This window comes from Haliaeetus leucocephalus, unplaced genomic scaffold (genome assembly GCF_000737465.1).
Source record: "Haliaeetus leucocephalus isolate CR32 unplaced genomic scaffold, Haliaeetus_leucocephalus-4.0 Scaffold306, whole genome shotgun sequence".
Classification (NCBI taxonomy): Eukaryota; Metazoa; Chordata; class Aves; order Accipitriformes; family Accipitridae; genus Haliaeetus; species Haliaeetus leucocephalus.
The window spans coordinates 6,576,977-6,590,108 of record NW_010972742.1 but is presented as its reverse complement, the minus strand read 5'-3'; the positions used below and the strand labels follow the sequence as shown (position 1 = coordinate 6,590,108).

The 13,132-nt window shown below is 48.6% G+C and overlaps 1 protein-coding gene across 1 annotated transcript in view; it reads right to left on the bottom strand.

The window, feature by feature from the left end:
• MEGF9 (multiple EGF-like-domains 9) overlaps positions 1 to 13,132 on the bottom strand; it is a 125,019-nt gene that overhangs the window by 20,605 nt on the left and 91,282 nt on the right. The window contains exon 3 of the mRNA XM_010571136.1: positions 2,259 to 2,460. Within this exon, the coding sequence (XP_010569438.1) occupies positions 2,259 to 2,460 (202 nt within the window). The remainder of the gene's footprint in view (positions 1 to 2,258; positions 2,461 to 13,132) is intronic.

The window sequence follows — 13,132 nt, the reverse complement described above, 5'->3', positions numbered from 1 at the left end:
GAAGGACATGCACCGCTCATCCAGGGACTTGGCGGCAGGTAGACATCAAACCCAGAGCTCCAGACCCGTTTCCAGAACCAGAGCCAAAAATCTCATTCTTGGATTCACACACACATCTCCTTGCAATGCAGAAGAGGCTCTCGCCCCCGCTGGGACAGACCCCAACGCAGGGACACCCCCCGTGCTCCTGCCCCGCCAGATTTCGCATCCCACTTCATCTTCCCACATTGCTATGCACGAGGCTGCCCATTTCGCAGACATACTGATGCCCCCAGCCCTACAACACAGACAACTGACCTAATTTTCCTCTTTTTAAACACCCAGAGGTCATCTCCGTCTGCAGCAAACCCCACTGAGCAGGGAAAAGAAACACAGAGCAATCTCTGTTAACATAAGTCCTCCTCCCTGAGTTTTCCTCCAAATTTTGCCCTATGCCCATCTTCTAAATGCCTGAGGATCTGCATCTCCCACATCCCTCAAGGCTGTAAAATTGTGCTGAAAAGGAGAAGCTAGGGAGGTCTTCTGCCGTTTCTGGGCCCATACACGTTGGGGTTGGGTGTGATGGCTCACTACGTGCACGAACTCCACCCCATTCTCCTTCACGACTCGGAGCTTCTCACCTGAAGTTCCCAAGGGTGTTTCTTGGCTTGCTCCACGCAGCAAGACGTGGGGAGACGTCACCCACATCCATGCTTTGCCTGCTGCCTGGTGACTCAAGAGTCAGGGCGAGAACATTCCCTTCCAGTTAACCCAGTTGCTCCAGCAGCGCCTCCCTCCTCTCCCAGCCCTCAAAGGTAAGATTTGCCCCATCTGCCTTTCTGCCCAATTTGCCTTTCCAGGAGATGTGACCAAACTCAGATTTTCTAGTCTGTGGCAAACCCTGATGCTTCCAGGTACATCTTCCCATACAAAAAACAACCACTAAAAAAAAACAAGTGAAAAACTCTACACTCTCCACCCCCAAAAATCAGCTTTTTTACTAAGAAGGTCACTCAAAAGGAATGCTCCAGTTGACTAAAGTTCTGATTTTTCAGAGCTTATGCAAGCAGAAAAATGCAGCATTGAAACAACGAGGAAGGACATCAACAGAGGGTTTGGGTGTTTGGGGAAAAAAAAAAAGTATAAAATAATTACAAAAGCATGTCCCTGCAGAACATGTCGATTCTGACTCAGCCCCAGCCTTGGCAGAAAAGTGCAGGTGTACAGCACACGCTGAGCCTAGACCAAACCCTAAAAGACAACAAGGCTGATGCCAGCGCAAGGCAACCAGTGCAGCAGAAGCCCATTGCATCCACACGCAGGTATCGCTTCCCTTGCAGGGCCCTGGAGAAGGGCTGGGGGCTCCAGGAACGCCTTTGCTGCCGACCTTCTGGTGGCAGCAGGAGAAGGGAAACTGGGAAGGCTGGAAGTGGCTGCAGGGTGGTTTGTTGGGGGGTTCTCCTCCAAGAAGATACCGTGCAACTCGCTACCCCGTGAGGACAAGGAGGGGACGCAAAGGGTCAGGCTGCCGCTCACACCATTCTTTGCAGGAATACAGAGACGCCTGCAACTCAGCAACAAATCTCTAATGACTGACGGATCACCGGTTGGAGAAAAAAAGTCATTGCATGCTAGCTTTTAAAAGGCAAGTGAGGTTGGATAAGGTGAAATGAAAAGGAACACATTCATTATACAAGAGCTCAAAGCATCAGCTACGGCGACTTTCTTAACACAGCAAAGGAGAGGAGGTGGCAGGGTTAAACGCCAGGCGAGGCAGGACCCGACACTGCTGTCGGTACTCTGCAAGGGCAGAGCACAAAGCTTTGCTTGCCTCTGGTGTAACGAATATCCCTTTGGAAAACAAACCTCTCCAAAGCTCCTCCGCTCCTCTCCCGAGCTCAAGCGTGAAGGCGGTCCTGACCGATAGGGACTAATGGATGCACAAGGCATTAGGAGAGGTTCTGCTTCCGTACAACTCAGAAATACAAGTTCATTCCCTTGTGGGCTGCCAGGGCTTTTGCCACAGCTACGGATATTTTTATAATCCAGATCTTGAAAGAGAGGAAAAATATGCTTCATGAATTTTTATAAGGCCAGCTTCCTTCCTGCTTTTTCTTTGCTTTTCTCCTCTTTTTTTTTTTTTTTTTAAATACTAGCACCAGATGACAAGATCCATTCTTGCCTGATCTGCACCCCAAATCCCCAAATATCCCCAAATCCCAATGCCGCGCACACAACCCCCCACCCCAGGAGGCTCAACGAAACACCGCCTTACTCACTCGTCACACTGGGCGCTGCTGGAGCCGGCGGGGCTGCAGCCGCAGGGACGGCACCGCTGGCTCCTCTGCTCCAGGTAGAAGCCCTGGGCGCAGGTCTCGCACCGCAGCCCTGCGTAGCCTTCGAGGCAGGGGCACTGCCCCGTCGTCCCGTTGCATTCGGTCGCGCTGGCGCTCCCCACGGCGCTGCAGTTGCACAGGTCTCCTGCAAGGAGAAAGAGAAGATGAAACCCATGTGCTGGGGGCAACGGTGCCCAGCAAGACCCCCAGTGGGGTCGGCGTCACTGTCAGCACAGCTGCCCTCCCTGTGCTTACCCCAAGTTGGAATCGTCGTCGCTGTAAGGATGGTATTTGCTTTAAAATGTTGAGAAGGTTAAAAAAAATTAAAAAAAAATGTTGGGAACACCTTGGGGTTTGAACCCACACGGTTCATGTTTTAAATCTCTCCAAAAGAGAGCTAGAAGACTACGGGTATAACTACTTAAATACATATATATGTAGCTGTATATAACGTCTATATGTATATACACACACACGCAGACTCATGGTTGTCTGGTTGCGTTACTCCAAGAGCCGACAAGCGCTAGCTGTTGTAATATTAGGATAAAGTCAGCAACAGGTGGCAAAATCACTAATTATAAGATCCTCCATTTCACATTACTGGAACACCCCTGATTTACCAACAGGCTGGTCCTTACGACACAGGACATACACACCACACCTACACGATGAACTGGCACCAGCATCTCCCACTCCTGGAGAAGGGATACAGAACCCCCAACCAGGAGCCGGGGGAACAGAGGAGCTCCAGGTATTTGAGCCGATGGCACAGGTCCCCACTGCAGCAGCCCAAGCTCCCCTGAAAATCTGCCCTGAGCACATGAAAACAGCTTTAAAAATTGGGGTGGTGGAGCTGAGGCAGGACAGAGACCTTCTGGCTGCTGCCCTTCACCACCTAAACCACGATGGGCCACCTTCAGCCCTGTAGTTAGCAGGGATGGCTCTGGGGACCCACACGTGTGCTTCGGGAACACTCCTTATTTACAGGGGTAATGGAAACCATACACCGAGCAGACGCTTTTTTTAGAGGGAAGCAAATCTTTTGATCAAGTGATGAATTCCCAGTCCCCCCACACATTATTTCTCATAATACTTTAAAGCACCAAACGCACTGAAGAGAACAACCTCTCCCCGGCAATTTGTTTCTGCCAAGAGCTTTATCTCCATTCCTTCATTGCAAAATATTTAGTGCCTTAATAATTTAAAGTCCTTTTCTGCCAAGAGTGAATTATAAACAAGGATTATCTGCAGAAATAGTGCACAAAGCATCAGGGGCTTTACGCAACCGCTGGTATTTGTTATTCCCTGAGAAAAGCCAGTATTGAAGGCACTTCACAGAGAGAGGAGAGGCCAGGTCTCCATCCCAAGAAAACTTGACTTAAACAAAGCTCAAATCATGTCAACAAGACCCAACACTAATGCTCTGTCAGCACAAGTATTTCAGATTATTTAACATTTATATTGCACACTTGTGCCCCAACCCAATGGAAAGGACGTCAGCAGGTGCCTGGATCAAACGACACTTACAACCCAGTGACTGTATAAAGATTCATTTATGAATACGTAAGTAATGTGCTGAAATCGGACCACACTGAAGACCTCAGAGTATCTTTGGAAACACAAGCCATAAGTTCTCCCGCACCACAGCAGCACTGTAAAAGCTCCCCAATGTCCGTCCTTCCTGGGGAGCAGCCCTCGCCCTGGGCACATTCGCCGGTGGGCTGCCGCAGAATGAGAAGGCAGGCTATAAAGCAGTTTGCTGAACACATTAAAGGAACATAAAAACACAACTACAGGTTGACTTTTCTAGGAACACTAGAACCCAAGTGGGAGGAAAGATCCCCCTCTCCCCAAAAAGGGACCATGCAGAAGCCACAAGACGTCTCTAACCAACAGACAGCCAGGCTGCAGCACCTGGCTGTTAAATGACCCCGGTGCTTTTACTTTTCACCTGTTTTCTTCCAACACACAAAGAAATACGAGTTATTTAGCTTTGTTACTTTATCAATACACGCACAGTATCCCCATCGAAGTAATTTTGTACCTACACGCTTGTGAAATTGCACCTAAATTTTCTTCAGTCTAAACTAGCAAATAGGACAAACACCTCAAGATCTGCAATTATCCACTTCAGCAGCCACTTCACATAATGAACCAAATTCCCATCTCAATTATCCAAGCAGAATCTTATCGATTTGGGCACTTGGGCTTCTCCCAGCTAATGGGAGCCACAAAAACTTGTTGAGCAAAAGCACTTTGGAGTTTGTCAAACACGCATCAAAACAAATTTACTTTTTAAAGTTCATTCCATGCAGTGCCTTTAGATCTGCTAGACTTGATTAAGAAAAGAAAACAAGCACTATATCAGTTCTAATGGCTATATGAGGTGCTGAGAGGGCAGGTCCAGCACAGCAGCAATGAGCTGCTCCACGTGGAGACCACCCTCGTCCTGCAGGAGCATCGCAGCCAGAACCACCACCGGCTGCACGCCAAGTCCATCCCGATGCTCCAGCAGCACCAGCTGAGAGCTGAACTTCTCAGCTGGAAAGCGACGGGTGCTACAAGTCAAATTCCCATTCAAAATGCTGCCATCCTGCTGGCACGTGTGCGATAGGAAAGAGTTCCTCCGTGCTGCTGCGGACCATCCGTAAGCACTGCCCTGCTCCTGCCCTCTCCATCCAGCAAACCAGCCCTGATGGACATGGCTCGCCAGGAGCCATCGGAGCCTAAAAGGACACACGGGCACAGCCAATACCTGGGCACATCGCTGTGAAAATTAAATAGCCTCATCCACTGTGAGAGGCTGAAAAGCCCTTAGTGAGACAGGGCTGTGCTGTAGCAGCTTTATGAATTTGGTTTTGTGGCCATGCTTGCGCTAGGGGAAAAAGGATGGCTGTCCCCAAATATATTATACTGACAGGAGCGGGGAGAACTGACAATGACAGCATATTACCTTCCAAGAAAATCAGCCACAGCAAAAAAGGGAAAACCAGAAGTCAGAGAAGAGAGGCTGCATATATTGGCAAGTGCCTCACGTTTCTTTTGCCCTTTATCAAAGGACCTCAATCATCCATCAAAAGGGTCCAGCCATCGCCAAACCATGGTACAACTCACTGGGAATGTCATCGCTACTTACAGGAGCCCCACACATGCCGGGAGGCAGTGGGAGGCGAAGGCAGGATCCAGCCAGGCCCCGCTGCCTTATCTGAAGGATGCAAACACAAACAGCCTTGCTGGAAAAAGCAGCTGACTTTGGGTTGATCTTGGCAATGGCACCAGCTACCAAACTGGGTTTTCTTTCCAACGGCAGGGCTGTTTGTGTGCTGAGATGCTTTTGGAAAGACGTATGCTTTCCAAAAACACACACAGACACTTGCTGATGCCTTTTTCCCCACACACACACAGGTCTTTGCCTATCAAAATTGCACAAAGTCGGGTCAAAACCTGGAGGCAGCTCAGCCTCAGCAGCCGAACTCAATGGCAACGCAGACGCACCGGCTCTGCATATGCCAGTTCCCCGGGAGAGTGAAAAATGCTGCAATAATCCAAAATAACACAGGCAAAAAGCAGCTTTTTGTTCACAGGCTGGTGGAGCGCCGGCTCCAGCTGCCTTGGCAGCGACGGGGGAGGCTGGTTCTGCTGCCGGTGGGGGTGCGGAGCTGAGCCCGTCTGCTGCAGATCCTGCGAAGTCACCCCCGAGTGCATGATAAGGCACAACGGGGCAGACACAGAAGACATCTCCCAAAAGGGTCACTTCCTTGCGGGCCCTGCCTCCCCCAAACCACCCCAGGGATTTTTTTGGGGGGCAGACAGTGGCCCACTTCAGGGGAGCAGCATCACATGCGGTCCCCTCCTACCCACCCTTATTGCACCCAGCTCGGCTCGCGCATCCGCCTGGCTGATACAAAACCCAAAAATGCCCTAAAGCCCCTTTGGTTGGGCAGCGGAGGAGAACCAGACAGCAGCATTAAAATCCATTGCCTAGCACGGCGTCAAGGTTTGACATGATGATGTACCAGACTATGAAAACCCGAGGCTTAATTTAAAAGACACTTTGTTGTCCCGATTGCAGCCGGGTTCAAGAAGGCAAGAAGGTCCACAGCTAGAATAAGAAAGCAATGGCAAACATCTACCTTCGACTCTAGGAACACAGCAAAGATGATGAACACTGCGGAAGATGATTACGGAACATAATCCTGGCTCCCGGCCAGAGCCTGGGTTTTTGGAGCCTTTATTCAGTTTTCTCAAGCAAATGTTTTGCTTTTTGAAGGTAACCTTCAAAAACACCTTACCAAGAGCTTTTGCAAACACAAAGGAATGAACACGGGTGGATGAACCCCAGAACTGCCCCACAGTTGGAGGTATTGCATTGAGGTTGGGATAACACCATCGGCAACAGGAGCCAAGGGCAAAGAGCTCTCAGGGATGGGGCACTGGTCCAAGCTCTGACTCCCGGCTCTCCCTGACTTGCTATAGACACTCACCCTTGCTCTGCCTCAGTTTCCCCATCCGCAGGGTGTTCACCCGCCCCTGAGGTCCTCCGAGCCCTGCTCATCTCTGCCTCTGTTTGCCATTTCTAAAACATCAAGGTTTCCCTTCCTTCCCCGTAAAGCACCATGCAACAGCTCAAAGCACTTGCCTATCAGCAATAAAACCCACCGCCTTTGCTCATGAAGGTGTTGTTGACAGGCTTTAATTAATTAACAGCCCGATGACTTTTTGAGATCCCAGAATAGAGGCACTATAAAATTGTGTATCACTGCCACATGTTACTCCTTCAAGCAAAAAAACCCAAACACCGCTCCCTTCATGAGCAGCATTTTAACCTTTACTTTGCATTGCTTACAGGCAGGCAGAATAAAAGGTTTACAGTTTGCTACAGCAAAGGACATGCTGCTATGTCACTGCACACAGATTTAATATGCAAGATTTTATTTCAGTTAGCTGCCACCCTGAATTGATTGATGCTTATGCAAAACTCATATGTCACTGATAAACTGGAGAATAGTTATTTCTGGTTTTTATTGTATTGGATACACGCCATGGCGGTAAGCAGCACCAACACAACCAAGAATGTGCCAGGTTTGCAGGACCCGGGGAGCGCGGTGCCCTGTGACTCCTTGGTAGAGCCACCGGCTCCCCGAGCTCCGCAGTGCTCAGCTCCAGCCCCTCCAGCCCACATCCCCCGGTGGGGATCTCACCCTCCACATCCCACCCCAGTGCAAAGCCCTACCCTGCAAACCCCAGTGACGTCCCAGCCTGAGCCAGCTCTGGCGTGACACCGCATCCCTTCATCTCCCATCCCCTCCTAGTACTTAAGCAGGGCTCATTCTGGTGTAAAAATAATTTCTTGAACGTGCAGTTTTTTGAGTCTGCGCAGGTATTTTAAGCACAATTCTTTCTCCCATCCAAGCCACTTAATGAATGAATAATTTAAAAACAAGTGAAATATTTACAAACAGCAAAGGAATAAAACACTATGAAACACACGAAGATGTCTACGTGAAACCGTATTTGCTGGGGACATCCTGAAACGGTACAAATCCTGAATGAAGTCACCTACTCCCTGGGAGCCAGTATGGAAAATCCAAGATGCACATTTTTTGTTAGAAGAACGCACAGCTGAAAGAGCAAGCTGTGAAGTCCCAGGGATGCTATTTATTGTCCTGCTTCAAAAATATCCCCAGGGAGACAGCCATTTTCTATTCTCTGGACTAAATGAAGGAAAAAAAAAATATATATATATAACCTGGAGGTGCTGTTAGGTTTTTGGGTGCTAGTACTGCCCTGGCAGTGCCAGGAGCCAGAGATGCGGCCCCAGCGTGGTTTCTGCGGTGCAGTACTGCAGAGCTGAAGCCAACAGCCTCGTGTGAGCCGCGCAAACACACAGCTCAGCGATAGCCTCACCTCCCAAATGCCCCATCGGGTATCCTGCTGGACTTAAAGCAGCAGTAACTATGCCAGACTTGGGGCATCTCCTGCCATTTGTTGGTAGAGACAAAGCCAGACGTCCTCACCTCCTCCCTCCATCATCTGCACCCCAATTCCTTCCCTTGCACACGAGGCTCAAGGTGAGCAGCCCAAAAGCCCAGCCAGTCCAAGGCTGGAGGCACTCACTTCTTGATTACCAAATGTTTGTAGTCACACTGGGTTTATACCAATGTAATCTCACTTCACACCAGTCTGACCTCCCAAATATTAAACCAGCACTGACTCAGTATCCCACTCATTTGCACAGAGAGGATGAAGCTAGTGTATTCACTGTACACGACAGCATCCCGTCCCTAGAAAGGCTCCATTTTGGTATTAATTTAGCAGTTTCCTCCCTCTCTCCATACTTTATTCCCAAATTCAAGCCCTACCTTCTCTCCCTTCTCCCTCATTTCCCCTTCTCAATCCCTCTCCAGGCACCATTTCTGACAACACAGGAATAAAGGGATCAGGCAGCAGGTTTAAAAATCTATCCAAGGCCATTTCCTTTCCCCTTGTAATTAAATTGTGGAACTTATTGTCAGGGGATGTTCTGAGAGCCAAAAATACCTACGGCTTCAAAGGAGGACTGGATAAGCTCACAGAGGACAGGTCCGCTGGTAGCTGTTAAACACAGGGATCTGGAGGAAGCATCCTGATGGGAAAGTCTCTGAAATGCTGGCTGCAAAAAGTCAGGATTATGTCCTGTCCTCTTGGCATCTTCTTCTGGCCCTTCTTGGATGGGTGAAGCTTTGCTCTGACCCAGCTTTGCCGTTCTGATTTTCTCCCCGTTTCCACTGCTTGGGGACAGCTGCAGCTCCAGTCCTCCCCCCAAACACACAAATCCCCCTTAAACACTTAGACACAGCTATTTATACTGGGAACTTTTTTCCTTATCACAGCCAAAGGCACAGCTGTGCTGCACCACTGCTCTTTCCCTTACCCCCGAGAAGGTATTTCATCCCCTCGGTACGATCCACAAGTGTGCTAAACCTCCCCCAGCAGCTGGACGAAGGTCAGGATGGTGCGGTCCCAGCACGGGATACAGGATAATGAGAGCATCTGTGAGCCTCATCGCAAGCTGCCGTCTGTTAAAAGAGAAGGTCCTATTTTACCCAGCCCTTGTAAAACAATTTACTGAGTTCCAGCCCATCCCTTCCACATCTCTGATGCCACCATCTCAGTGTGGTCGAGCCTTGCCCTGGACTGGTGTTTGCATTCAACTCCATTGCTCCTCACTTGGGTACCTGGGTGCAATGAAGCTGACGCCATGAACGCAGAAGCTGTTACCACAGTGTAAGGATGCTTTTGCCTCCAACCATTGCAGGCAGCGTGCCTTCACCCCATGGCTTGCAGCAGATCTGAAGGGGTACAGGCTGGTTAAGCTCTCCTGCAGGGAGCTGAGGAACATCTGCCATGGGCTAAGAGCTCCTGCAAGAACAAGATCAGAGATGAGCTCATGCACTGTAACTTCTTAAAGAGAGATGTGCTGCCAAGTCCTAGGGTTCATTCTCATCTAGACAGCACTCAGCACAACATAATAGTCAACTCTTGCATTATGAAGGTGCATTAAAGTACTCAGACCTGTAATTCACTCTCACTTCAGGCTACAATGCAAAGCCAAAGTGGTAGGAAGAGGATCTCTGCCTACCCCAAAAAAATTTTTATATACATATAGAAGTGTCTTCTATTATTTTGCACTCATTTTGTTACTGAGTGCATCAAATTCAGGGCACTTAAGGACTCCATCAAGCTCTCAGCGCTGCAAAGTTGGGCGTGCTGCTGGTGAAAAGAACAGCATCATTCACATTAATGCTGTTAAAGAGATTTACACGAGTCACTTGTGTTGTTCCATAAAAGGATTGTATGGGTCAACAGGGGGGAAAAGACAAGGATTTCTCAATGTTTATACATCACTTGTAATATCATTAAAAGATTAAACTTACTTGTTGAGGAAAATTCAATCAGAGTAAATATCTCTTATCACTTGGAAAGAAGCACAAAGCCAAGGTCCCAACTCTGGGGGTCACCAGCAGCCACACAAGCATTTTTCATCAGCGTGAAGCAGGCAGACTTAGGGTTTCAGCCAAACTCTAGCTCAGCCCAGACCATGTCACCCCTCTGCCTTTTCTTTGCATTTTCAAAGGGATGCAGCATCGCTCCCCACTTCGGTTCACAGCCCTCCTGCCCCACCAGCCGTGAGCAAAGCCATCGCTCCTCTCCTTCAGCTAACCCCCAGCCAGGACTCCTAGATCTTAAACAAATGTAAAGGCTGGTTACTCCTGGGATTAGTTATTTTTATTCCTTCCCTGCACCTGCAATCGAGCATACAGGCATTTTGTTTCTGAGGAGTTCTTGAAAGCTCCTTTGTGCAATGCAAGCACCAAGCAATTTTGTTGCTTTCCCTTCCTTTTTGATGCTAAACAAGTTAGCAACCTGCGCAGCAAGCTTTGAACCGGCTCATTCTCCAGTAAACGTGCATCAAAGAAGTCAGACTCACAGGTGTAAAGCTGTCTTGGGAGACTAAAGGATCAAACCCTGAAAATGAAAGAAAAAAAAAAAAAAAAAAAAGTAAAATATGGATTCTCATTAACCTCATACTCCTCCTGCACTGGGAGATCCCCAGCACATGGCACCACCGGGGCTGACAGCAGGGTAAAATACCCGAGAAGCTCCCACCAACAAGACAAGATGTCAGGAGAAGCAGGAGTGGTCCAGCAGTTATTAAGAACCAGGTTATAATGCTGCGCAGGAGGGATTACACTGCTGTAGCTAAAGAATTATTCCCATATGCAGACAAACCCTCTGGGTCTCTTACTAAGCAGACTGCATATAAAGAAGAATGTGGCCCTAAAACGTTTAGGATACGAGAAGCTACAGTAGCTCCAAATAGACCAAATAAATGCTTGAGGATTAAAATCTCAACAGTTAAAAAAAGGATCCAAGCCTTTTAATTAATTTGAAAATAGTTTTGTTGGCATTTTACTTTAGTTGGTTAGATTTTCCCACTAATATTTCCACAGATGTCTGCAACCATATAAATAGTCCATGTTTCTGTTTGAAAATCTCTGTATTTTTTACCACCCAGCGTGTGACACAGCCAGCCCAACTTGAGTCTTAGAGATAAACAGGATGAAATGTAACTTTGGCAAACACCTCTGCGACAGCACGCAGCAACCCTGGCAGCTCATACCCTCCTTGCAGACAAACTTTCTGCAGCACCTCTCAGGAAGTTTAATTGTTTTGTCAGCAAAATGCTTTAGTTTGAAGATCAAGGCCCCTCACATGGGACGGGGCTGGGAATTTATTAGCAGACTTCAATTTTAGTATCTATCGACCATGTCCTAGCAGAGAAAGGGATTAAAAAAAGGCTGCATGAATAATATGAACTATAATCATCTGTTGACGTCTCCATGTGCTCAAATCCCTGCAAAAAGTAATTAAAATCACAAACTTTGCTCAGTGCTTTGGGGAATTGCAGCTAATGAACGAACGCGTTAATTTATACAGGAGCTTTAAAGGCGCTATGGAGAAAAAACCCTGAGCAAGAATCGTCTTTTCAACCGTTTGCATTTGGGCTATAAAGTTGTATTGCATGAATAACCAGCAAGAAAACAGGGGTTAGAAGATGCGTTGGAGGATGAGCTCGGATGACCCCCCCTTTTATCATTCCCCCACCCTTCCCAGCGAGGCTCCCAGCACACAGCCAGGGCTGGTACTTGCCTGGGCGAGGGAAGGGGTCGGGTTTTAGCCCGGGCTGGCTCCTCCAGTCCAGCTCCAGGCTCCTGCATGGGCTTGCACATACGTGAAGACTCAAGTTACTTTGCCTTCACTGCGGCTGCCTCCCTATTTAAGAAACATGATTGCAATGCAGGCACCCCCCCCCAGAATGGACCCTGCATTAATAAGATACGATGGGGAAACTCTACCCTTGCCACTCAGCAGTCAGGGAAGCCACAGGTCTGCAATGTCATCCAGGTGAGCATCGCCCAAGCCACCAAACCCACCCATCTGGAGACGACAGCAATGACCACCCCTCGTTTTGGGGGATTTGTTCCCTCTTGTACAATCGAGAGAAATGGGGGAGCCAGGTCCTCCCGGTCACTGACCCTGCTCTGCAGGGGACCCCCAGGATCGATCACCCTGTCGAGAAGTCCCTCACTCCTTAATTTTTGGCCCAGGCATAGCTGGAGCAAGAGAAGGGGCTTCCCCCAGGTATGTCTGCATTTCAAGCAGAGCAGCAATGCACAAGCTGAGACACTACCGTGACATTAGATCTTAAAACAGAAGGCCAGTAAGGCTTTTTTAAGCCTGTAACTTTCCATATTAAAAGAATTAATCTCTTTTCTTTCCCTCAACACTGGTATAAATCGTTTAAAGCCCCACATAGTGCTCGTGCTGAGATAAAACGGGCAGGTGACACCAGCCCAGGTGTAGAGCCGTGCAGAAGGAGGTTCACCCCAGTCCCAGGGACATACCCGATTCCTTCCTCAGTTTTCAAAAGCCAGAAATTTTTAGATGCTTCTCTGCAGTGAATGTCTAAACCTTTCAAGAGCTGCCTCCATACAGCCCCAAGATGTGCTGATGTGCCATGACGTCCCAGGGGAGAAATGCCACATCACCGTAAGTTAAGCAAAGAAAAGGATTCGTGCATCCTTCTCGCTCAACAACAAGCTGCAGACTCCTCTGGGTGACATCTCAGGGAGGGCACGGTAAAGCCTTTTGTTTAAATAACAGTCGGGTTTGCTGCTCAGACTTGTTGCAGTAGAGATAAGCAAAACTTTCTGTTCCTGATGCACTTGACAGCATCCACTTGCGCAGCTGCGGTCGGAGGCAGCGCCTGTCAA